Consider the following 25,793-nt stretch of genomic DNA (forward strand, 5'->3'; position numbering starts at 1 on the left):
CTAAAACTTAACATCTATACCGATAGCCAATATGCCTTCACCACTGCCCACGTACACGGGGCAATTTACCAGGAGAGAGGACTCCTTACGGCGGAGGGAAAAACCATCAAAAATAAAAATGAAATGCTCGACCTCCTAAAAGCCTTATGGCTTCCCCAGAAACTAGCCATCATTCATTGCCCTGGCCATCAGCGGGGCAACTCCCCTGTAGCCAGAGGCAACCAGCGGGCCGACCAGGTTGCCAGGACTATAGCCACTTCGGCTATCCAAGAGCTTCCTGTTACTACATTGCCAGACCCTGGACCCCCAACACTTCCACAATCCCCGGGGTATACTCCAGAGGACCTAAAATGGATAAAACAGATCTCACAAGCCCACTCCCCCGAGAAGTACAAGGGATGGTACGTCACCTGTGATGGCAAAGCACTTGTGCCAGCAAAACTGGGACAGGAAATCTTCCATAGAATCCAATGAAAGACTTACTGTGCCATGCCAAAATCAAAATTCAAAACCAGAATACTAAAATTGACGAAGTCATAGCTTCATGCAAAGTATGTATTGTGACTAACAGTGTATCTAGCTCCCACAATCCAGGGTCCAGAGTGCGTGGGACGGAGCCAGGTACGTACTGGGAAGTGGACTTTACTGAAGTTAAGCCAGGTAAATATGGGTACAAATAGCTCTTTGTTTTCGTAGATACATTCTCAGGATGGGTAGAAGCATTTCTGACCAGAAATGAGACTGCGCAGGTAGTAGCAAAGAAAATACTGGAAGATATAATGCCGAGGTTTGGAATCCCTAATCAGATAGGATCGGATAACAGCCCAGCCTTTACTTCTCAGGTAGTGCAGAGTCTAGCAGAAGCCTTGGGGACTAATTGGAAATTGCATTGTGCCTATCGACCCCAAAGTTTAGGGCAGGTAGAGCGGATGAACCGCACCCTAAAACAGACCCTGAGTAAATTAATCACGGAGACTGGCAGTGACTGGATGTCTCTCCTCCCCTTCGCCCTGTACAGGGTGTGAAACTCACCCTACCTTATAGGAAAAACTCCCTATGAAATTCTCTTTGGAAGGCAACCCCCTATAGTCCCTAAGTTGCATTACAATACCCTCACTTCAAAGGGCCCAGATCTTAAAGCTTGGAAAGATTATGCAGTAACTTTACATTTCTATCAAAAGACACAATGAGCTGACTGGGAGAAACTTATAGCCCTCTATAGCTCAGGACCTGTCCCTGAACCACACGCTTTCCAGACTGGAGATTGGGAGTGTGTGAAACGTCACCGACAAGAAACGCGGGAGCCCTGGTGGAAGGGCCCATACACCGTGGTCCTCGTTACTCCCACCACACTCAAGGTTGACGGCATCACCTCCTGGATACATCACACGCACGTTTGCCTAGCCGACCCGTTTGCCATCAAAGAAGACTCCACCCCCTAGTGGAAACTCCTACGGGACCCTGATAACCCACTGAAGCTCAAACTGCAGAAATGCCAGGATCCCTGATGCCACTGTATGTGTACCACTTACTGACTTACTCTGCTGTGCTGATTATACCCCTCACCACTAACCCTCATCGCCCTATTAAGATAACGTGGCTAGTCACTGATGCCAGCACAGGCACGGTGCTCAACCAGACCTCTGGAGTTCACCCTAAAAGTACTTGGTTCCCGGAGCTCTTAGTCAACCTACATAATCTGGTAGGGATTAGACCCTGCCCCTCCAGGTGGCAGTCATATTGGTCTGGAAATACCCTAACCAAGTACTTTTATGTCTGCCCCGGTCACCTTCCTAATAAGTGTAGAGGAGCAAGTTCATATTTCTGTAACTCATGGAACTATGTTTCCACTGGGCAATTATGGTGGAACCCCCCGAGACAAGGAGACTTGATCCAAGTAAAGAGGAAGGGTGTTTGGAGAGGGCACTCCTGTGCAGGAGGCCCCAAACCTGACACAGTTAGTATCACCTTTACGGAGAAAGGAAAGCGAATGCTAGATTGGGAACTCGGCAAATGGTGGGGTGTGAGACTGTACAACGCGCACGGTGCAGACCCGGGTAATGTTTTCTAACTCAAAATCTTATACACCCCTGTTAATAATAAGCCTGCTGTAGTGGGCCCTAATACAGTGCTTAAGCCTCCCCCTGTAGTCACCCCTAAGCTCCGTGACTCCCCTGACTCCCCAGACCAAGCATTCAGTACCCAAAGTCTGATTCTAAACCCCACACCTGTGCCTACTACAGATCCTGATCCACTTTGGAAATTGGTCATTGCTATATACCAAGTCTCAAATACTTCCAGACCAGACCTTACTAAGTCCTGTTGGTTATGTGTAGAAGCCAGACCCCCATACTATGAGGGAATTGCCCTAATAAGCAAACCTAAGATCAGCTCCCAGGCTAGCGACTGCCGCTGGCAACAGTCTAAGCCCCAAATCACCCTGCAGTCCATTATAGGACAATGAACCTGTATAGGTCAGACACCCCCCCAATACCAACATCTATGTAATCAAACTCTGACCTGGAATAGGACTGGATATATAATTCCCACCAACAATTCCTGGTGGACTCACCCCGTGTCTACATGGGGCAGTCTTTGATTTAACCCGGGGCTTTTGTGTCTTAGTGCAGCTCATCCCCAAGCTAATCTATCACTCAGAAGAAGACTTATATCAGGCATACGAGTCAGCTGCAGGCACACTTACAAGAACCAAGAGAGAACCAGTCACAGCAATAAATCTAGCGATGCTCATGGGACTAAGTATAGCGGGAGCAGGCACAGGAATCTCCTCCTTAGTTCTACAAGACAAAAACTACGGAGCTCTGCATGCTGCAATAGACTTAGACATAGAAAGAATAGAAAACTCCATTTCCCACCTTCAAGAGTCCCTAACTTCCCTCTCTGAAGTAGTACTCCAAAATAGGCGGGGACTAGACTTATTGTTCCTTCAGCAAGGTGGATTATGTGTAGCCCTAGAAGAATGCGGTTTTTATACTGACCACTCAGGAGTAATCAAACAGTCCATGGAGTTAGTGAGAGAAGGTCTCTGCAAAAGAAAACTCGAGCAGGAACAGTCTCTGAGCTGGTATGAATCTTTGTTCAGCAAGTCACCCTGGCTCACAACTTTTATTTCAACCATAGCGGGCCCACTTGTAATCCTATTACTACTATTAACTTTCGGCCCCTGCATAATTAATAAATTACTGGCTTTCATCCGAGCTAGAATTAATACTGTTCAATTAATGGTCTTACAGGCACAGTATACCCCCCTCAGCACTGAACGCACCAGCAATGGCACAGAGCTAGGGCTCACAAAACGCACTGAAGACCCATGATTGTACCTTCTAGGCACAAGAAAAGGGGAATGTAAGGACCAAGTTAACTCCATTTTGTTAAAACTAACTTCATCTTGTCCCTCAGTCTTCATTTTGCAGCTGCATACCAAAGGCGTTAGGCAACCTGCTCCCTCCCCCGCCCCCCGTCCTTGCCCCATGATCCACGCCCTTACACAACGTCTGCTCCAAGCGATAGCAACACTCTCCCAGACAGCCAAGGACAAGTGCTCAGTCCCCTAGACCCCCCATCAACTCGCCCCAGCAGCTCACACCTGAACCCCTCCCTTTTTTTCTTTCTGTACCCTTAAAAACCTCCCTCCTTTTCGAGATCCGGGCTTCTCTGCTCTCCTGCTGCACCAGGACCAGGGAGCCCAGGCTCGAGCTTGTAAATAAACAACCTCTTGCTTTTGCACCGGACTTGGTCTCCAGGTGATTTATGTGGAGGATCCTTATGACTTGGGCACAACAACAGAATATCCTCATAACCTTGGGGTAGGCAAAGATTTATTAAACAAAACACAAAAAATACTAACCATAAAAGAAAAAGAAATTTAGAAATTGACACATTGGTTCAGTACCGGTAGCACAGTGATTATGGGCCAGCCACATACACCAAGGGTGGCGGGTTCAAACCCAGCCCAGGCAGCTAAACAACTACAATGAAAAAATAGCAGGGCATTGTGGCGGGCACCTGTAGTCCCAGCTACTTGAGAGGCTGAGGTAAGAGAATCACTTAAGCCCAAGAGTTGGAGGTTGCTGTGAGGTATGATGCCATAGCACTCTACCAAGGATGACATAGTGAAACTCTGTCTCAAAAGAAAGAAAGAAAAGAAAAGAAATTGACACATTAAAATTAGGAACATCTATTCATCAGTAAATACCATTAAGAGAATGAAAAGGTAAGTAAGGTGTGAGAGAAGATATTAAAAATGCCTATGTTCAAATATATATGTATCAGGGGACTTCAAAAAAGTTCATGGAAAATGGAATTAAAAGTTAAAAATTAAAAATGAATTTATTGGGCAGTGCTTGTTGCTCAGTGGGTAGGGCACCAGCCCCATATACCAAGGGTGGCAGGTTCAAACCCAGCCCCAGCCAAACTGCAACAAAAAATAGCCAGGCGTTGTGGCGGGCGCCTGTAGTCCCAGCTATTCAGGAAGCTGAGGCAAGAGAAACAGCTAAGCCAAGAGCTGGAGGTTGCTGTGATGCCATGGCACTCTACCGAGGGTGACAAACTGAGACTCAGTAAAGACATATTTTTTTCTTTTCTTGTGAGACACAGTCTTGCTGTATCACCTAGGCCAGCTCACTGTAACTTCCAGCTCTTGGGCTCAAGCAATTCTCCTGCCTTAGCCTTCCAAGTAGCTGGGGACTAAAGGTGTGCACCATTCTGCTGGGCCAATTTTTGTATTTTGTTTTTCAATTTTTGTATTTTTTGTAGAGATGAGATCTTGCTCTTGCTCAGGCTGATCTCCAACTCCTGAGCTCAAGCAATCCTCTTGCCTCAGCCTTTGAAAGTGCTAGGATTATAGAGCCACCATGTCCCCCTACAGCCATTTAGTCTGTCCCCAAATAAATGAAGGTCCTGGGAATTTAATCATATCAATGCAGTCTTTTTTATGGTCAACTGAAGAATGATGGGTGGTCTTTACAGTTTGTTTTTTTCTTTTTTTTTTTGTTTAGAGACAGAGTCTCACTTTGACGCCGAGTGCCATGGCGTCACACAGCTCATAGCAACCTTCAACTCCTGGGCTCAGGCGATTCTCTTGCCTCAGCCTCCTGATTACAGATTTTTTTAAGATTAGTAAGCAAAAAGAAGTCAGAAGGAACCAAATCAGGCCCATCTGAACTTCAAAAAGTTCGTAAGTGCATGTCAACATGCAAAAATCTATGCATGGATTTCAAAAAATTTTGCACCAAAAGAAACTTGTACTATCCACTTAAAACATGTCTACACAAGATCTAGTTTGAGCTATTAAGAATGATAAGACATTGGGCAGCGCCTGTGGCTCAAAGGGGTAGGGCGCCAGCCCCATATGCCGGAAGTGGCGGGTTCAAACCCAGCCCCAGCCAAAAACTGCAAAAAAATAAATAAATAAAGGAATGTTAAGACATCAGCTTGAAAAGAACCTTTATCACAGCAACCTTAATTCTGCTAAAATTAAAGCAAGAATAAACATCAAATTCCTGGTAAAGTGTGGGTGGAAGAATGGTGAAATCACTGATTTTTTGGAAAAGTTTACGCCGTAAAGTAATCAGCAGTTTACAAATGAATACATCACTTTAAGAAGGGATGAGGATGTGGAAGATGAAGCCTACAGTGGCAGACCATTCACATCAATTTGCAAGGAAAAAAATTCATCTTTGTCATGCCCTAATTGAAGAGCCTGAATGATTAACAGCACAAACAACAGCCAACATCCCAGATATCTCAAGTGGTTCAGCTTATACAGTTCTGACTGAAAAATTAAAGTTGAGTAAACTTTCCACTCAGCTGCCAAGACACTCGCATACAGATCAGCTGCAGACAGAATAGCAGAGCTTTCAATGGAAATTTTTAAAAAGTGAAATCAAGCTGGGTGCGGTGGCTCACGCCTCTAATGCTAGCACTCTGGGAGGCTGAGGCGGGCAGATTGCTTGAGCTCAGGCGTTTAAGACCAGCCTGAGCAAGAACAAGACCCCATCTCTACTAAAAATCGAAAAAACTCATTGGGCATTGTGTGAGTGCCTGTGGTCCCCACTACTCGGGAGGCTGAGGCAAGAGGATCACTTGACCCCAAGAGTTTGAGGTTGCTGTGAGCTATGATGCCACGCACTCTACCCAGGGTGAGAGTGAGACTGTTTAAAAAAAAAAAGGGAGGTCAAGATCCTAAAGGGTTTATTGGAAGAACTGTAACAGTAGATGAAACATAGCTTTATCAATACAATCCTGAAGACAAAACACAATCAAAGCTATAGCTATTGGGTGGAGCCTGTGGCTCAGTGCATAGGGTGCCAGCCCCGTATACCAAGGGTGGTGGGTTCAAGCCCTGCCCGGGCCACCTAAACAACAATGACAATTGCAAAAACAACAAAAAAATAGCCGGGTGTTCTGGCGGGCACCTGTAGTCCCAGCTGAGGCTGGGACTGAGGCAAGAGAATAGCCTAAGCCCAGGAGTTGGAGGTTGCTGTGAGCTGTGATGCCACACACTCTACCAAGGGCAAATAAAGTGAGACTTCGTCTCTTAAAAACAAAACAAAAAAAGCTATAGGTATCAAGAGGTTGAAGGAGTTACGTAAAGCAAAAATGAACTCAAAGAATGAAGGTCCCAAGGCAAAAGTTTTCTGGAATGTTCAAATCATTCTGAGTGTTGACTTTCTAAAGGGCCAATAAATGATAACATCGGCTTATTATGAGAGTGTTTTGAGAAAGTTGGCCAAACCTTTAGCAGAAAACACCCAGAAAACCTCACCAGAGTCCTTCTCCACTAGGACAATGCTCTTACTCACTCCTCTCACCAAACAAGTGCAATTTTGTGACAGTTTCAATTGGAAATCATTAAGCAGCCACCCACTGGACAGTCCTGATTTGGCTCTCACCCCAAAATCTGTAGACAGCATCCATTTTTCTTCAGTTAATACACTAAAAAAGACTACATTGATATGGTTAAATTCCCAGGACCCTCAGTTCCTTAGAGATGGATTAAAAGGCTGGTATCATTGCTTACAAAAGCATATTGACCTTCCTGGAGCTTATGATAAGAAATCAGTTTTCTTTATTTTTGAGATTGAGTCTCACTTTGTTGTCCTCAGTAGAGTACTATGACATCACAGTTCACAGCAACCTCAAACTCTTGGGCTCAAGCAATTCTCTTGCCTCCACCTCCCAAGTAGTTGGGACTATAGGCACCCACCACAACACCCGCCTTTTTTTTTTTTTTTTTTTTGGAGACAGGGTCTGACTCTTGCTCAGGCTAGTCTTGAACTCCTGAGCTTAGGCCACCAGCCTCAGCCTCCCAGAGTGCTAGGATTACAGATGTGAGCCACTGCGCCTGGCCAAGAAATAAGGTTTATTGGCTGGGTGCAGTGGCTCATGCTTATAATCCTAGAATTCTGGGAGGCTGAGGTGGATGGATTGCTTGAGCTCACCAGTTTGAGACCAGCCTAAGCAACAGTGGTCTACTAAACATGAAAAACTGAGGCAAGATGCTCATTTGAGCCCAAGAGTTTGAGGTTGCTGTGAGCTATGACACCATCGTACTCTATCGAGGGCAACAAAGTGAGACTGTCTCAAAAAAAAGAGGGCTGGGCATGGTGGTTCACCCTTTAATCCTAGGACTTAGGAGGCTGAGACGGGTGGATTGCCTCAAACTCAGGTTTGAGGCCATCCTGAGCCATTGCAAGATCTCATCTCTAAAATTAACCAGGTGTTGTGGTGAGCACCTGTAGTCTCAGCTACTCAGGTGACTGAGGCAAAAGAATCGCTTGAGCCCAAGAGTTTGAGGTTGCTGTGAGCTATGACACCATGGCACTCTACCATGGGCAACAAAGTGAGACTGTCTCAAAAAAAAAAAAAAAAAGAAAGAAATAAGGTTTATACTTTTTATTTTATTTTATTTTTTTGCAGTTTCTGGGTGGGGCTGGGTTTGAACCCGCCACCTCCGGCATATGGGGCCAGTGCCTTACTCCTTTGAGCCACAGACACCGCCCCTATACTTTTTATTTTTACCTTTTAATTCCATTTTTCTTTTTCTTTTTCTTTCTTTTTTTTTTTTTGAGACAGAGCCTCAAGCTGTCGGCCTGGGTAGAGTGCCGTGACATCACAGATCACAGCAACCTCCAACTCCTGGGTTTAAGCAATTCTCTTGCCTCAGCCTCCCAAGTAGCTGGGACTACAGGCACCTGCCACAATGCCTGGCCATTTTTTGTTGTTGTTGTTGCAGTTGTCATTGTTGTTTGGCAGGCCCAGGCTGGATTCGAACCCATCACCTCTGGTGTATGTGGCTGGCGCTGAGCCTTAATTCCATTTTTCCACAAAGTTTTTGAAGACCCCTTAATCAGTGGTTCTCAACCTTCCTAATGCCGCCGTCCTTTAATACAGTTCCGGTGGGTCGAGACCGACAGGTTGAGAACGGCTGCCTTACATGCAAGTTCCCGTTGCTCTATATCCTCACCAGCACCTGGGAGTGTGCTTTTTATGTCATTGTAATGGGTATGTAGTAGTACCTCGTTGTGGTTTTAATTTGCATTCCGAGATGTCTAAGGATGTTGGGCACCTTTTGTTGTGCTTTGTGAACATTCATTCCTGTATCTCCCTTGGTGAGTTGTCTGTTTAAATCTGTAGCCCATTTTAAAAACTGCATTGTTTTCTTCTTACCAAGTTGCAGTTCAGAGCCATGTTTTTAATAACATAGATCAGAACAAGATCTTTTAGAATTCCCACCTGGCCTCCAGCCAGGGAATAGAGTAAAATCCAAGTACCAGGGTCTGGTCCTCCACCATTTGGCCCTTCCCATTCCTCCTATCCTCCCCCCACCCTTTGACTCAGTCCTCTTTGACGCTGCCTGGCTGGCCATCCTCTGAACCAGTTCACATCTATCACCAGGAATCATCTTATACAGGATTCTCTAGACATGTTTAGTGTTTGCCCCAGACCACCCACCCAAAGCTGGGGCTTCCTTGTATCCTGGACTGCTAGCACTATTGACTGAATAAATAAATGTCAGGAAAGGCTTCCCTGAGGAAGTGGCGCTGAATTATAACCGCTGAAAGTTAAGAAGGTAGCAAAAGAACATAGCACGTAGTGGGAACAGCGCATGCAAAGGCCCTGTGGCAGAAGGGAACACATTGTTCAAGGAATTGTAAGGAGATTGGAGAGAGAGGTAAGGGAGGAAATCACAGCAAGGAATTATACACCCTATTTCACTTCTATCCCAAGACCCTGAGCAAGATGGGAAGCTCCCAAGGTTTTGTTCTTTTTGTGCTTTTTGTTTTGGGGGTAGGAATAGAAGTGCCGTGATTTATGATTTAAGCATCCCTCTGGCTGCCAAGGGAGGAAACTGTAGAGGGCTCTCAAGAGTTGAACTCTCACAACAGTTCAGAGAGGGACCAGAGTGGTTTGGGATCTGATGGTAACTTAGGTTGTGAGAAGTGGACAGAGGTAAGAGAAAGCTTTAGGTGAAGATGGGTTGGCCTTGGTGATGGGAGAATGGATGGCAGTGCACTTGGTGGGGGAGAAGGGACTGGCTCCAGTGGACGTCTGAAAGTCCTCCTGGGATGGACTGGGGTAGGCAGGGTGTAGAACAAAAGCCTGGGCCACCCAACAAAGAGGCCCTGGAGGAGGATGGGCTAGCCAAGAACCCCAAGGGTGGCCAGGGAAGCAGTAGGAAAGAAACCTCAGAGAGCTGAGAGAGAGGGGATGGAGTGGGGGAGCTAACCGCAGACAACGCGATCAAAGCCATGGAAGAATGAGGCAGGGGCTTTGCTGTTTTGACGCCTAGGTTTCTGGATCTCAGACGCGCAGGCAAGAAGTTAGACCCGAGACTGCGAGTGTAGACAACCCTTCTGGCCAGGGATTGATAAGTGGGAGTCCTGACCCGGTGGTCAGGGGCGGTAATAAGATTTCCAGGGGCCAGGACAAGGATGAGGAGGAGGCCTCTGGCCAGCACCGGGAGAATCCTGCCCATTGTCCGGCCTGTCTCAGGCCGGAGCACCCCCGGGGTCCGAGGAGGGAACGAGGAGAGGGGGAGCGGGGGCAAGGGGCCGGGCAGGGGCGGGGCGGGGGCGGGGCGGCGGGGGATGCGCCCCTGCTCCCAAATCGTCTCGCCTTTTCTCCTTCCGCACAGTCTGCGTTTCCGCTTCCCTCCTGGGCGCGGGTGAGAGAAAGTGATGTCGAGCCTCGGTCCTGCCGCCGCCGCCATGTGGCCCCCAGAGCCCGACCCCGACCCGGACCCGGACCCGGACCCGGAGCCCGCCGGCGGCTCCCGGCCGGGCCCGGCAGTCCCCGGACTCCGCGCCCTGCTGCCGGCGCGCGCCTTCCTCTGCTCGCTCAAAGGCCGCCTCCTGCTGGCGGAGTCGGTGAGTGCGCGGGACCGTGGGGGCTGCCTCGCGGCGCCAGGGGGCCCGGAGACGGATGTCGCGCTCTGAAGCCCCATCCTGGAGCCTTCTCGGCAGAGTCCTCTTAAGAGCCCCGCGAGGTTGGGCAGCGTCACCAAGTTTCAGAGAGCGAGTTGGAGGCGGGCGGGTCCCGAACCCAAGTTTTCCCCGGTTTTTTAACCCGTAGAGTCCAAAGGTGGGAGTTTCAGGATGCAGGGAGCGAGTGGCCCCAACAGGGCGCTGTGTGACCTCAGGCACCGCCGCCCTCTCTGGGCCCGCGCGACAGCTGCGCCTCGACATCTGGCCCCGCTCAGCCAACCCTGTCGCCGCCCCCAGGCTGGGCACGGGAAGAATCAGCTTGCTGCGCCGTCCGGGAACCCGGGTCGCGGGGGAGGGTCTGCTTTTCTCCGCACGAGCTGGGCCCGGGCGCTCCTAGAGCTGCGGGGCGGAGGCTGCGACGCTTCTGGGGAAGGAGTCCGGGGCGGGGGGGCCGTGTAGAGTGAAGGGAGCCCCCGGGAATGGGTGAGGCCGGTACTCGGAGTTAGGGGCGCTGGTAGCCCGCGCGGGGTGACTTCACCGCCCTCCTCCCTCCCTCGCCGGGGTGAAGCCGCCCCGCCCCGCTGAGCTCCTTCCTCCTTCCTGCTCTCCCCCACCGGCCGCCTTTGTTCTCCTGATCCTCTGAAAACTCGCGCAACTGGTGTCCGTACAGTCCGCTTGTGGGGTGGGGACTGGCCTGAGCCTCCAGGGATGCGGGAGAGAGGGAGAGGCCGGGCAGAGAGGTGGTGAGACGAGGGAGCAGGACATCCGGCGGCCACTTGTTGCTTAGATCGGACCAGTTGGGGGGTGCCTGTCCCTACTCCCCTTGGCAAGTGAGAGAACTGAGGTGCCCAGCACTTAGGGGATTTGACAGGTGGCTCAGGCGACAGACCGAGTGAGAACTAGATGGAGGGTGGAGGAAGGAAGATTCTCTCCCACAGTCTCTCTCTCTTGGCCCCAGGGCTGATAGCAGCAGTTGTTCCTACAACCTCTTGTGTTGTCAGGCCAGAGGTCACCAGCCCAGCACCTGCTCAACTCCCAAGTAAGACCCCCAGGGGCTGGACTCAGAGCCCACATTCCCTGGCTGGCCTCCCCCCTCAGCCCCACCCGGAGACCACAAGGAGATGCTTTGGGGGAAGAAGCCTGAATCCACCTAGCCCCCCAATCCCTCCCCTACCCAGGACCACTCAGAGAACAGCCCTTGGCCTAGCTGGGTGTCAGGAATCTAGGGCTAGGTGGAGAAGGAAAGGTGTGTGGTGGGCACTCAGGGTCCATAGGAGCCACTGCTGGTACTAAATGCCTCACTGGTCACTTCCCTCCCACCCCCAGGCCCAAGCAAGTATGGATGTTGCCATGGCTGGATTAGGGAGGAAGTGAGCCTCAGGAATCAGGAATGAGCAAACAGGAATCGAAAGGGGGATCCCCCAGAGTTAAGCTGGGGGATTGTGGGGGGAGATGGAAGACAGGAAGGGGAGGAACACAGAACAGCTTTTGGCACAGGAAGTTCAGCAGGAGCTGCGGACAGGGCCTGTTAGGCCCATGGCCTTGGTTTCTTGGAAGGCCCTGGCAGCCTAGCAAGCTCCTCTTCTACACCTTAGTTTCCTATCTGTCCAAGGTGGGCTCAGCTGCTGCCAGGGCCATGTGCAGGGCAGAAAAGGGTGCCCTTGAATCCCTGCAGCTCATTTGCCTGAAATACCCGCAGTGCTTCCTGTGGGACATCTGGGTGTCCTCATGCCCCCACCAACACCCACAATGAGATACTCAGCCATAGATGTGTTCCAACACAGCCACAGTGACAGAAACCAGGAGAGATGACCTCCCCAAGCACCCACAGGCCCAGGTTGCTTAAGAACTCTTAACTAGAAGTCAGCCAACCCCAGGTTCAAATTCTGGCACCTTCTTACCAACTGCGTGCCCTGGGGTCTTTTCATCTGTCAGTATGGCACCTGGTGCAGGGACGGTTGTGAGGATCAGAGGAGATGCCCATGAGCCACGGTGATTACTGGGCACAGAGGAGCCCAGCATCCTGCCATCTTGGTCTGCCCGGCACACACCTGGGCTGCGGGACTGACTGGCATCAGCTGTTTCCACCTAGAGTTGTGAGCGAGGCTGCAGAGAAGTTCGATTCTGTAGCAAGTGTAGATGGGCCCCCTTTTCACAAAGGATGCATGAATGATGCAGCACAGCCCCTGGTATCTACCATCGTGTTCTCTGCTGAATAGTTTTTTCTTTTTTTTTTTTTTTTTTTTTTAATTTGGCCGGGTCTGGGTTTGAACCCGCCACCTCCGGCATATGGGACCGGCGCCCTACCCGCTGAGCCACAGGCGCCGCCCGAATAGTTTTTTCTTATTATGAAAATTTGCAAATGCATAAAAAAGTCGAAAGCTTTGTACCATTAACACTCTTAGACTGTATGTTAACATTTTGCTAACATTTGCTTTATCTGTCCCTCAGTCTATTTTACTTATTTATATTTGTATGTATTTATTTATTTCGAGACAGGGTCTTACTCTGTTGCCCATGCTAGAATGCAGTATTGTCATCATTGCTCACTGCAACCCCAAATTCTTGGGCTGGAGCAATCCTTCTGCCTCAGCCTCCTGAGTAGCTGTAACCACAGGTGTGCATCACCATGCCCAACTAATTTGGTTAATTTTTCTATTTTTAATAGAGACACAATCTTGCTTTTGCTAAGGCTGGTCTCAAACTCCTAGCCTCAAGGGATCCTCTGGCCTCAGCCTCTCAAAGCGCTGGGATTACAGAAGTGAACCACCACAGCCAGCCCCATTTTATTTTTTGACACGAAGTAAATTGCAGAGATCAGTATATTTCTTTTTTCTTTCTGGTTTTCTTTTTTTTTTTTTTTTTTGCGGTTTTTGGCCGGGGCTGGGATTGAACCGACTACCCACGACATATGGGGCCAGCGCCCTACTCCTTGAGCCACAGGTGCCACCCAAGTTTTTTTTTTTTTTTTTTTTTTTGAGACAGAGTCTCAAGCTGTTGCCCTGGGTAGAGTGCTGTGGCATCACAACTCACAGCAACCTCCAACTCCTGGGCGTAACCAATTTTCTTGCCTCAGCCTCCCAAGTAGGTGGGACTACAGGCACCCGCCATATGCCCCACTCTTTTTCGGTTGTAGTTGTCATTGTTGTTTGGCAGACCTGGGCTGGATTTGAACCTGCTAGCTCTGGTATATGTGGCTGGTGCCTTAGCCGCTTGAGCTATAGGTGCTGAGCGGAGATCAGTGTATTTCAACTCTAAACACTTTAGCATGCATATCATTAACTCAAGTTCAAGAGTTTTTTTTTAATTTTTTTTTTCCTTTGAGACAGGGCCTCAAGCTGTCACCCTGAGTAGAGTGCTGTGGCATCACAGTTCACAGCAACCTCCAACTCGCGGGCTCAAGCGAGTCTCCTGCCTCAGCCTCCCAAGTAGCTGGGACCACAGGTGCCCACCACAACTCCCAGCTATTTTTTGGTTGTAGCTGTCATTGTTGTTTGCCGGGCCTGCATTCGAACCCACCAGCTCAGGTGTATGTGGCTGGCGCCTTAGCCGCTTGAGCCACAAGCGCGAGCCCAAGATTTTTGTTTTTAAGAGAAAGTTTACATTTAGTGAAAAGCACACATCTTTGGTTGGGTGTTACTTTTCGAAACTGGTTCCTGTTTAGCTTTGACTTGCCCCTGTAGTGTGCAGAGTGGGTGAGTCCTGGGGGCGGGGGCAACGAGCCTCCAGGCAGGCTGGAGCTTCTTCATTGAGTCCTGGTAGGGCGCTGGGGTGATGTCAGGACTCAGGATCGTACCCACAGGACTGGGGGCAGCACGTGGGCCTGGGTGCAAATCTTGGCTGTGCCACTTCCCAGCTGTTGGACTGTGGGTGCAGATGGCAGAGTTTGGCTCAGAGGTGCAGTGACCCAAGGTCACGAAAAGGCTTTGACTTCTCCCCTAACCTCCTTCCCCTCAGATTCTGTCCTTCATCACCTTTATCTGCTATGTGGCATCCTCAGCATCCGCCTTCCTTACGGCACCTCTCCTGGAGTTCCTGCTGGCCCTGTACTTCCTCTTTGCTGATGCCATGCAGCTGAACGACAAGTGGCAGGGCCTGTGCTGGCCCATGATGGTGAGGCCCTGTCCCCTCTGGAGGGGTTAGCTGCACCCCAGAGCGGCCGATAAGGCTCCAGAGGCGGCACGCGCCCCTGACCCCTTCCCGGCACGGGAGAGGCAGGGTGCAGTTTGTTGGAGCCAGGCCGGCAAAAGCCACACCTCTCAGCCTTCTGGGACCTAGGGAGGGTGTGGCGCTTCCAGAGCACGTGTGCGAGGCAGGGAACCTCGAGATGGGCTCCTGGCCACCAGGTGGCGCTGGAGCTCCCAGCGGCGCCCCCAGGAATGCGCCTCCGCCGCAGGAATTCGAGCCATTTCCACCAGGCGGGCAGGTTAGCTGAGGACTTGCAGGGTTTTCCCAGAGCCCTCCATCAGGCAACCTGGGCCTTGCTTTCTTGCCTGGGAGTCCAGAGCCCCACCAGGGGACTTTGCTCAGTGAATTGTGTCATGGAGAAAGGGCGGCAAAGGCTATCAGCAACCTTCCACCCGCCCTAGCAGGGCTTCACCCTTTGTGCCCCAATTTTAGGGATGGATACTCAGAAACCGTGATCCGTAAATGGATCAGCCACAAGTGTGGCTGGCGAGGCCTAGGACCAGGTCTCCCCATTAGAGAGCTGGAAGGGAGCAGGTGAAAGGTTTTCCAACTTCTACCTCCCCGCCAAGTGGCCCAAGCCACAGAGCAGTGTCAGCTGCTGGTGGCACCCTGGAGGCACCCAGGAAGGGGGCAGAACAGGGTGGTAGCCCTCTGGTTGTGGTGGGGTCCAGGTCCTCCCCCCACACTGTGCCCCTCTCTCTCCAGGACTTCCTGCGCTGTGTCACTGCTGCCCTTATCTACTTCGCCATCTCCATCACCGCAGTCGCCAAATATTCAGATGGGGCTTCCAAAGCAGCTGGAGTGAGCAACCCCCCATCCCTGGGAGGGGGTGCCTAGAAGTGGCCCCTCAGGTTCACCCCACCCTTTCTGAAGCTGCAGATGCTCCTCTGGACATCGTCGGGTGGAAACTGGGGCACATTCTTTCCCTGTGGGATCTTGTGCAGGTCCAGCTATTCCTACTGCTTCTTTTTAGAGCTTTACTCTACCCTGATCTCCGAAGGGCTGCCCGTTCTCCCGCTCGGAGGGGTCTGAGCCTGCCACTCTGGGCTGCTTGCCCTGGCAGGGCTCAACAGTCCATGGAGTGGGGGCTGCAATATCCCAGTGGCTGCTGGGTTGGAGACTTGGTCCTTGTGCCTCATCCCATCCACCCTGTCTGCTGTGTCCCACAGGTGTTTGGCTTCTTTGCCACCATCGTGTTTGCAATTAACTTTTACCTGATCTTTAATGATGTAGCCAAATTCCTCAAACAAGGGGACTCTGCAGACGAGACCACAGCGCACAAGGCAGAAGGTGAGTGGATGCCCTAGAAGTATTTCTGCAGTGGCTTGCCCTCCCTTGGGGATGCTGGCTCGTGTGAGGCTGGGGTAGGAGCATCTTCTCTTTCCCCATGGACAGGAAGTATTTTCACAGCCCAGTTCTCACATCCCTTCATGTGGCTGTGGTCACAAAGCCAGTCCCCTCGGGGAGCACAGGGCTCCAGGGCCTCTGCCTTTCTAGAAAGGGCAAGCTGAGAGCGTGCCTGGGTTTCTGGGCAAGCCCCCAGGCAGCCAGTCACTGTCAGAGCACCTGTCCACCTGGGTTCTAGAGTGGCCACCTGCCCCATTCCACCTTCCCCTGCTGCCTTACCTGCCCAGACCTAAGGGCCAGGGACCCAGGCACTTGCCCTTATCGCAGCACCCAGGCAAGTTCAGGTTTTTATTTTATCTTAAAAGAAAGTACACATGGCTCAGCGTCTGTAGCTCAGTGGTTACAGCACCAGCCACATATACTGAGACTGGAGGGTTCGAACCCCTCTGGGCCGAATAAACAGCAATGACAACTGCAACAAAAAATAGCCAGGCGTTGTGGCAGGAGCCTGTGGTCCCAGCTACTTGGGAGGCTGAGGCAAGAGAACCACTTGAGCCCAGGAGTTGGAGGTTGCTGTGAACTGTGATGCCATAGCACTCTAATAAGGGCGACACAGTAAGACTCTTGTCTCAAAAAAAAAAAAAAGAAAAAAGAAAGTACATAGCACTTGGGAAGTTCAGGCAAGTGGATTGCCTGAGCTCACAGGTTCGAGACCAGCCTGAGCCAGAGCAAGACCCCATCTCTAAAAATAGTTGAGCATTGTAGAGTGCGGGTGTAGTCCCAGCTACTTGGGAGGCTGAGGCAAGAGGATTACTTGAACCTAAGAGTTTGAGGTTGCTGTGAGCTGTGATGCCACCGCACTCTACCAAGGATGATCAAGTGAGACTCTGTCTCAAAAAAAAAAAAAAAAAGTGCAGTGGATATTCTGGCCTCTCAAGACAGCCTTTTCCAGCTCAGCAAGGCCAGCTTGCACGTTACCTGATTTAAAAAAAAAAAAAACTGGAAGTCGGAAGGCTGGTTTTTCTGTTTGTGACAACACAACCATAGCAACTGTCACATCCTTGGGGTGACTTTGCCTAGCACAGGACAGGGCATGTGGCAGGGGGTCTGCAAAGGTATGTCAGGGAGCATACAGCTGGCTTGGAGCTCACAGCCCCAGGAGGCCACCAGAGGAGGTCTTGGCCCAGAGGGGCAGGAGGAGCAGAGAGAGTGGCAGCGCCATTACACAAAGGCGGGCACCAACCCAGATGAAGGGGCTCTGAGGCCCTGCAGCCCATTGGCTGTTTCCTTGCCCCACCCCCTCCCCATCCCCAGGAAGACTTTTATCAGAGAAGCGGATGGTGCTGTTGGCCAGCAGCCCTGAGACCACAGTGGACTCCTGTGACTGAGTAAGCAGATGTTTGGCTCAGCACCAGACGTCCCTCCAGGGCCCTGTGTCAGCATCTGTTGGCCCAGACACCTGCTGAGGCTGCCTTCTGCTGGGTGGGAGGGATGCCCAGGTGGGCGTGGCCAGCCAGAAGGCGTGGCAAGGGGCACAGCAGAATGTGTGCCATGCCAAGGGAGGCCTTCAGATGGATGACAGCCGAACGGGAGCCAGGAGAAGGATGAAGCAGGTTGAGGGAGGACAGGACACAGGCTTGCAGAGGGAACCCTAGAGCTGAGTCTCGGTGGCTGTATAGGAGGGTGCAGTCAGAAGGGCACGTAGAGGAAGGAAGACAACAACATAAAGAACAGGTGGTCTGTCCAGGTGAGATGCTCAGGAACAAGTACATGTCCCCCTGCAGTGACTGCGGGGGCCATGGAGATTCCTGAACCCCGGAGGTGGTCCCTCTGCTAAACACAAGTGCTGCCAAGCCCCCATGCAGCAGATCCCATTTTCTTTAGGCCCTTGTGACCTGCTCCCAGCAGCTTGCTTCCAGGATAACCAACACAGTGAATAAGTCAATGGCGACACATTTGTTTTTTCAATGTTTGGAGAATTTCATATATATGTTTACTGTATAATTATTCCCAGCTTATACTTTAGAATTGAATATAGAAAAATCCAAAAAATCTTAATGAGTGCAGCCCAGGCACAGTGGGAAGGAGAGAGTCAGGCCTTGGGGAGGCCCTTCAAGCACCTGGGGACCCCTCACTGCCCCCAGCCCACCCTGAGCTGACCAAGGTTGTGACAGATGGGGCCTGGCCAGGGAGGTGATGAGCATCAGCACATGGCAGCCAGCATGGGGCTGGAGTCGGTGACAGGCGTGCTTCCCCTTTCTAGGGTGGGGAGTCCTAGAAGGCTCTACAGAGCCGTCTTCAGTATTGGGATTTCAGGAACCCTCAAGTCACGCCTCACAGGCTCTTCACATGTAAAATTGATTCTGATCACAATATAAAAAGAGGATTAGGGGAAGAGAATTATAAAATGGCTAAAAAGAGGCTTGCTAATTTTCCAGCGTATTTTAGTTTAGGGAACAAGAAAACAGCTGTCCTTGCCTTGTCAGCTGAACTGATGGGTTAGGGTGCAGGGGGTACAACCCTGACAACCCCACATGAGAATGACCCAGGGAGAGTTGGGAGGCCCTGGGACCCCAGGGGATAGGGCATCTGGGTGGCAGTTGGGGATGGAACCCCCCCTCCTACATACCCTGGAAGTGACAGCAGCTGCCTGTGGAGGGTCCCAGGCCTGGGGCCAAACCTCACACCAGGTAATGGTGGAGTCAGCCTGGGCCCAGGCTACAGCCTGTAACCTGGCTGTGCTTCCCCAGAAACCATTCCCAGCTACCATTGCCCACAACTCCTGCCACGCATCCTCTGCTTTCCTTTCAGAAGAAAGTTCAGACTCAGACTCGGATTGAAGCCTGACCGCAGCCTGGCAACCCAAGCCACATGGCGCCTCCACCCTGCAACTTCCTCACAGGGCTGGCTGGGAACACAGTGTTTTTGGAACGGAGGCTGTGGCTTCTGGAGCAGCCAAGAGCTGCTGATTCAGGGGACCTGCCTGCAGCCTCAAGGTTACACCTGAGCCCATTGTACTGACTGACCCTTGGCTTAGCACTGGTAACCACTCTGCACCTGCGGGCACCTTGAGTATTCCACCCCTTCTCCCCTTTTCTGTCCCCTAGACCTTAAGCCCTTTGACCTCTGCCAAAAACAAGCACAAGGAGACAAAGCTGACAGGGCCTTATTAGCACCTGCTACAGTGAGCAGTTCATGCTGCAAAGTCGGGGTGTGGGGGGCATCTGTGTTTCCCTAACAGGAACAAATACAGATAGAAACCACCACAGGGCTGCCCCACCAGGCCCCTGTGGTCTTTGTCTGCACATGGTGCTCCTGCAGCCACTTTGTCAATAAGGACCCTTCCACGAAGCCTTTGTTTTAAGGAGCACCAGTTCCCTCTTCATTCTTGAAGCAAGGAGAAAACTGACCTTTGCCTTATCTAGGAGAGTGGGTCTCAGCACCCACAACTGACACCTCACACCCTTGGAAACCATGTCTTCTTCGATTCAGATGACCATTCTGGGTCTAGCTTCCCCATTCCAAAAGACAGAGGGTCCCACAGAATGACGAACAGTGACAGCATTACAGGTAGCTGGGCGGGCCCAGCCAAACCCTCTCTCTTCCTGAGGGCCGGCCACCAGGTAAGAGTGTCCCGGGACCCCTCAGGATGATGCACTTCTAGAAACCAGAGCAGGTCTCCTGGCCCCCTCATGAGACAACCCTTCTGTGTTCACCCAAGGACTTACACTGTGTATCTGAGTTTTTGTAGCTTTTTGTACTTTTTTTATACTAAAGCAGCTTCTTAACAAATGGCATTTTTTGTGACCCTAGCCCTCTTGAATGAGCCAGAGTTCTGGACCCATGTTTTGGGCATTTGTAACCTTGTTCTCTTGCATATGAATCTCCTACCCTTAAAAAAGCCATAACAGATTAAACCAGAATGATGTGTGTGTGTTTCAAAAAATCTTCCATACTGTCAAGGATCCTGTTATGCTGCAACACAAACTGGTAAGTGACAACGTGACACAGACAGGGCATGCGCGCTTCTCCCTGTTGGGCACTGGGGTGAGTGTCTGACCAGCATTTGATCCTCTTATCTGCCTGCTCCTTACACAATCCTGTTTTACAGGCAAGGAAACTGAAAGAAAGGTTAGACAGGTAGCCCAGGGCCCTCTCACTTAGAGGATAATGTCTGTCCCACAGCAGCCTTAGGAAGCCAGAACCTGAGGCTCTTAGGGTTTAGGAAACTGGCTGCATGAGGGACCTCAGCGCTGCAGCCTGGCGGGGGAGAGGGGGGAGACCCTGGGTCAGCATTCATGTCCTCGCTGACGGGAAGAGGCCAGACATTCCATGCCAGATTTTACACAGGACACTCTCAGGTGGAATGTGCTGAAGCAGAAAGGAACATGGGATCCGTGCTCCACCTTCCCAGCCCCAGCGATATCACAGAGGCCTTGTGCAGTCCTAGGATTGCAGTTCTGCTGAACCTCCGCAGAGCAGGCCTGTTTGAGGGACCAGATCCACGGCCTTTAAGGGACAGAGGAGGCAAGTAAGAGTGAAGAAAGAGACAGTAACATTTTTATGTGTCCATTTATTAAACAAGAATTCCTTCATGACAATTTAATACAATATTTATTAGCGATTAGTGCTGAGAAAATTATTTCCCTCTACATACAAAAATACAGATTTGAACACTATGAAAACAATCAAGATGAGTACCATGAAAAATTGATCCTTCAAAAGACAGAAAAGGGGAACGTTGAGGGCAGCGTGAGGCTTTGCTGTCAGGGCCAAGTCAACAGGACCAAAGGCTCTGGGAACCCCTAACCACTCAGATGTACAGAATCAAGCCTGAGAGCCACTCGGAGCTGAGGTGCCCACCCCAGGGCATCCATGTCAATTTGAGAAGCTGCCAGAATGGGAGCCATGACCCATGACAGCATGAACCAATTTGCCAAATGGGTGTCACCTCAGAATGCCCCACAGCTGTATCTTTAAAAGAAACAGACTTTTAACAAGCATAGTGTAATAGTTATTAACACTGCCCCCCAAAAGTGCCACTAGGGAAAGTACCAAGGAGTCATCATATTGGAAAGTTATGACTTAGCCATCTAACTTGATTTCCTTTATTATCAAATAATTACATATTGTGACCCTTCAGAAGGACCAAAAACAGCTACCATTTTATGTCTTGACAAATCCATACCTTTATTTCGCAATGGCTCAGCTAGTTTACTCAAGATTTTTCTTGACCAGACATACATAACTGTATCCTGCAGGCGTGGGAAAGCTGCTGGAGGCTGTCCCTGTATCTTGTTTTCATCAGGCTTCTCACAGCAAAGACTCTAGTTTGTTCAGGCTCGAAACCTGGAAAGGGCCACCGAGCCTGCCCAGAGTGTCCTTGAACCAATCCGAAATCTGAGTGGAAGGTGAGGGCCCTAGAGACTGCTGAGGGCCTCCCGGGAGAGTAGATACTGGAAGAAGAGCCTGGGCCGGAGAACACCCTTGTGTTTACCAGGCTAAAACCAGTAAAAGAGCCAGACATGGGATTTTTGCCATTTCAGACCCAAAGAAGGGGAAGTCAGAGCATTGATGATTTTCTTTTTTAAAATACGGAATCACTTTCCTCTTACTGTTGGAGGTGAGCAGCGGCCCTCCAAACTGAACAAGTGATTAAAAAATGCCAAATGCAGTTACACTGACTCATAATTATTTACAGAAATTTACTATCAGACCATTTACATAAACAGAAACAAGATGGCAGGGAGAAAGCAGAGAAGAAAAAGGGCGAGTAGGGATCATTTTGTTTTTTCTTTTTTAAATACATACGAAGTTTAAAGAGAAAATGGCCAAAACCTCGAAACCAACATGGTTGAAAACAATATTAAAAGGACATACTCTAAATTCATGCTACAAAAATAGTGTTATTTGGTTTAACTAAATGTACGTCTTTTTCCAATTCCATGATTGACAAGAGTGCTTATGTGACACATGGAAGGCACCAAAGGTGAAGTGATTATTTGTCTTAAAATATACAAAAAGACAGATTTGCCTATTTTGAAAAAAAAAAAAAAATACTGTCATACTTGTAAATAAATAGTTTAGTGTTTCTGCCATGGGTTCCTGAACCCCTACAAATTTCAACATATACAAATAGTTTCATTCCTTAGCATTCTCTATAGAGGAACCATGTCAAAAAAAAAAAAAAAAATCAAGCTAAGAAAAGCACTGATTTTATCCAAAGAGGTCAATTTCATCATGAGGCAAGATTTGAAAACTCATTCTTACATAGGTTATAGAGTGAGAGTTGGGAAGAGGTGCCCCTCTGGGCTAGGCCAGTCCAGGGGGCTGTTCCAGGCCTCCTGCTCTCCCCCGCACTCTCAGTCAGCCCTGGGCCAGTGGGTTCTGAGTGTTTGCTTTCTCACTTCTGCAGAGAGGGGACCAGGATCCTGAAACTTGCAAAATCGATTCTGGAAAAAAGCAAGCAAGCAAAGCAGGGCCCATAGAGGGAAGAGGCCATCAGTTAAGTCCAGCCCTGCCCCAGGCACCAGGTCTCCAGGTCTCCCTCCACCATCCTCATTTCCTGATAAAAAGGGAGTCCTTAGGGGTGTCAGCAGTGTCATCCAAAGATGACTCAGATGGGATAGTTTCAGACTGTTAGTGACTCCCAGACAAAACCATTACCAGAATCTTGTTTCATACCATCTCTCCTTTCAGGCACAATTATGAAAAGAAACTTTGGGCCTCACCCTAAATCCCATCAACAAAGCTGATTAAGGTATCTTACTCCTAAATTAGAACCACAGAAGTTCGGACAGCTTGGAGTCTAAGCAGCATTAACCCCCTCAGTGCAGGTTCTCTGGCCTTTGTGTATTATGCATCCCAAAGAAAACCTGCTACTCTAGAGTCACCTGAATTAAAGTCTCAGCACGAAAAATACAGACAACAAACCAACCCTATGAACTAAACACACTATTCAAGGACCCATCTAAATTTTATGGTAGGTGAGTTGCCAGTCCTTCAAACTCAGTGGGCTTATGAGTACTTTTTTTTTTTTTCCTGTCGTGTTTATGGAATAAGAAAAACTAGAAGGGAAAACAAAATCTCCACGATTGAGAAATGATATCCAAATGGAAAAAGATTATATTCCAGACAAAAGAAGGGAAAATATAATAGGGCCTACTCCTCTGTTTCAAGCCAGTGAGTGTACAAATGCTACTTACTGGCACAAAGAAAAGTTAAACAGAACATTCACTTGCAGAAGAAAATTCTTCTAGATCTAATAGATACTAAAGGAATTTTATTTCTGAGACGGTTTCTAAATAAAATAAAAGGTCAAATATTTCAAATTACTTTCTCAACCAGACATACTGAATTTATTCATAAAAATCTTATGATTTTAATATCTGCTGAGGAGAGAAGAAACAAAAAATCTTATAAAGAGTTGGGAAAGTTTGTAAAGCTAAAGGGTGGAAGTGTTAGGTCTATGTCCTGTCTGAAATAGAACCCAAGCCAGATTTGGTCACCTGACTGGACCCACAAGTTCACAAACTAGATGCAAAAAGCTCACCCACAGCACCAAGGAAGACAGGCCCCTGGCATTCTGCTCTTGCCCTCAAGCTGATTCTGGAACACAAGACCTCACTTTTCCAAAGACAAGAGGTCAGGAAAGTAGCTAGCCAAATAGTATGCTTTTCCAAGATAGCCTGAGTTTGTAAACACAACTAATGTCATCAACGGGTGGACAGCAGACAGCAGCTGGGTGTGCCAGGCCGCTGCCTCCTCCCACTTCCCAGGCCTCTCCTGCTAAGACCTCACCAGCCTACCATGCCATCACCCTGCTGGATGCAGGTGTTAATAAAATAAGACAGAACTGGGCAAGAGAGAAACCTGGGATTCGGCAACTTCAATAGGAACCAAAAAGGTGCCTGGAGACTTCATAAACAGCAGCCCCTGGGGCAGAAAGCAACTTTTCATTCTGCTCAAGAGAATCAACCAGCAGCTTTTGGCCTAGGAAGTGTTTTCCTATCTTTGCTACCTGTCTAATGTCATTACTTCTCTATAAACAAGATCTGGAGAAGATGACAATCCAGTGATGGCACACTGACTTCACGACTGCTTTGTTTTGAACACAGATGGCACAACAGGCCCACTTAAATCATCACTGCCTTCCAGAATCACCAAACAGGCTATGTGTCTCCATGCTCTACTCGTCTCCTAGGACAGGTTCTAAGACCAACCGGCAGAAAATCTTGCACGGAGATTAGACCTTAGTCTACCTCTTAGAGCCCATGGGTGTGGGGTGTCTTCCCAAACAGCACGTGCAAGTCCTTGAGAAAAAGTAAGCTTAGGCCACACACAGGACATGACACACACGAGGGTTATTCAAGGCTCATTCATTGCTAGCACGGATTCACATACACATGCAGACAGAGAGTTAGTGCCTGGTCTCCCCAGAGACTGCCTGTGGCTTAAGCCAGGTGTGACTCCTTAGGAAAGCTTCATAGAAAGGCAGGTGAATCTGCGAACTTGAAGAGTAGGAATGTGTCGACTGAGGCATAAAGCTCTGGCCAGAAGCACCCAAGGTGGCGGTCAGACACACTTCTGCCTGCCTGCAGACATGAGCTTTCCTGCCAAGAGACAGGACTAGGGCCCCAAGGACTATGGTGCCATCGGCTTCCCAGGGCTGAGCCCTCAGCAACGGACCAGGCTCTGCCTACGTGGGCTCCTCTGCTCAAGGGCAAGGACAATGCGTGTACGGGGGCTGTACAGGCCACCATGTTCGTCCTTTTTCTGTAGACAAAAAGCATCTCCCTTGAATGGATGTTTTCTTTAAATCAAACTTCTCTACAGCTGCCCTTTCCTGGCTTTATGTGGGGCCATGTATCTTTAGGCTTTCCTGACTGTAATTGCCCTGTATTAGAGGGAAAAGGTATTTCCCTCTGTGCCTTCAGCAGCATGAAGAGAGAACCAAAGAGTATCAGAAGGGAAAGAAAAAAAAAAATCCAAGTCAACCAAATCAGTGCCAAAATAAACTTTCTCTGAGGACGTCAGTGTTTGCATCCATCAAAAACCACCAGAGGTTCCACCAAATGCTTGAGGGTTTCAACTGCACAGTCTCCAGGAACAAATCCAGATGTACACAGCAACTGCAGTTCTCTTCAAGTTTTGCTCCCACTGAAAACCAGTACCATCCCACGAGAAAACTGCGCAAAACAAAGGTTGCTTCAGCCTTCAAATGTCCCAAACCAAACTGACAATGGAACTATTAAATGCAAAAATGCTTCCTTCAATTTGCAAAGAGGTCATTTGAAGGCCCCTAAGCGACATAACAAAAGATATAGGTGTCTTTACATTCACCACAGATAAACCTGTTCCCTTCAGAACCTTTCCTCACCAGGCTGTGATGTAGTGGGATGTGTGACTGTGCATTATACCAATTGGGAAGTGTCCATAGACATTTCTGGTTCCAGTGGGAGCTAGTTTAATACAAGGAGACATGCTTACAAAAACCATGAGGGAGCCTCATGGCACAAAAGATATTAAATAGTTACAGGGATATAAATAATTCCAAAGAGTCTATCACCAAGGTCTGTATGAACTCCTAAGTTACTCTGTGGCGTAATATGTCATTGTGTTTTATCATCTTTCAACATTTGCCACATCTATGGGCTTCAGAACTTTTTCTTGCAGCTGAAAACACACCCTTGGGAGGCCAATCACCTGTCTCCTTTTCACCAGATAATAAACCAGGTTTATTGAAGTGACTCCGGAAAACTTGGGCAGCAATCCTGCCTGAATGGTATTCTTGTTTTCAATCTCACTTCA

General features: G+C 49.3%; 1 protein-coding gene across 2 annotated transcripts; it reads left to right on the forward strand.

The window, feature by feature from the left end:
* Nucleotides 1-9,456: 9,456 nt before the first annotated feature.
* Nucleotides 9,457-20,285, forward strand: CMTM3 (CKLF like MARVEL transmembrane domain containing 3). Of its 2 annotated transcripts, XM_053603421.1 has the most exons (6): nt 9,457-9,474; nt 10,160-10,391; nt 14,406-14,561; nt 15,342-15,437; nt 15,806-15,926; nt 18,795-20,282. In XM_053603421.1, exons 2-6 carry the CDS (start codon nt 10,203-10,205, stop codon nt 18,821-18,823), a joined length of 591 nt encoding a protein of 196 aa, XP_053459396.1. In that variant the 5' UTR covers nt 9,457-9,474; nt 10,160-10,202; the 3' UTR covers nt 18,824-20,282. The 2 variants fall into 2 exon arrangements, with proteins under 2 accessions (XP_053459396.1, XP_053459406.1); XM_053603431.1 differs by lacking the exon at nt 9,457-9,474 and having other exon boundaries at nt 9,678-10,391; nt 18,798-20,285.
* The last annotated feature ends 5,508 nt before the right edge of the window (nt 20,286-25,793 follow it).

Source organism: Nycticebus coucang, chromosome 2 (assembly GCF_027406575.1).
Source record: "Nycticebus coucang isolate mNycCou1 chromosome 2, mNycCou1.pri, whole genome shotgun sequence".
Taxonomy (NCBI): Eukaryota; Metazoa; Chordata; class Mammalia; order Primates; family Lorisidae; genus Nycticebus; species Nycticebus coucang.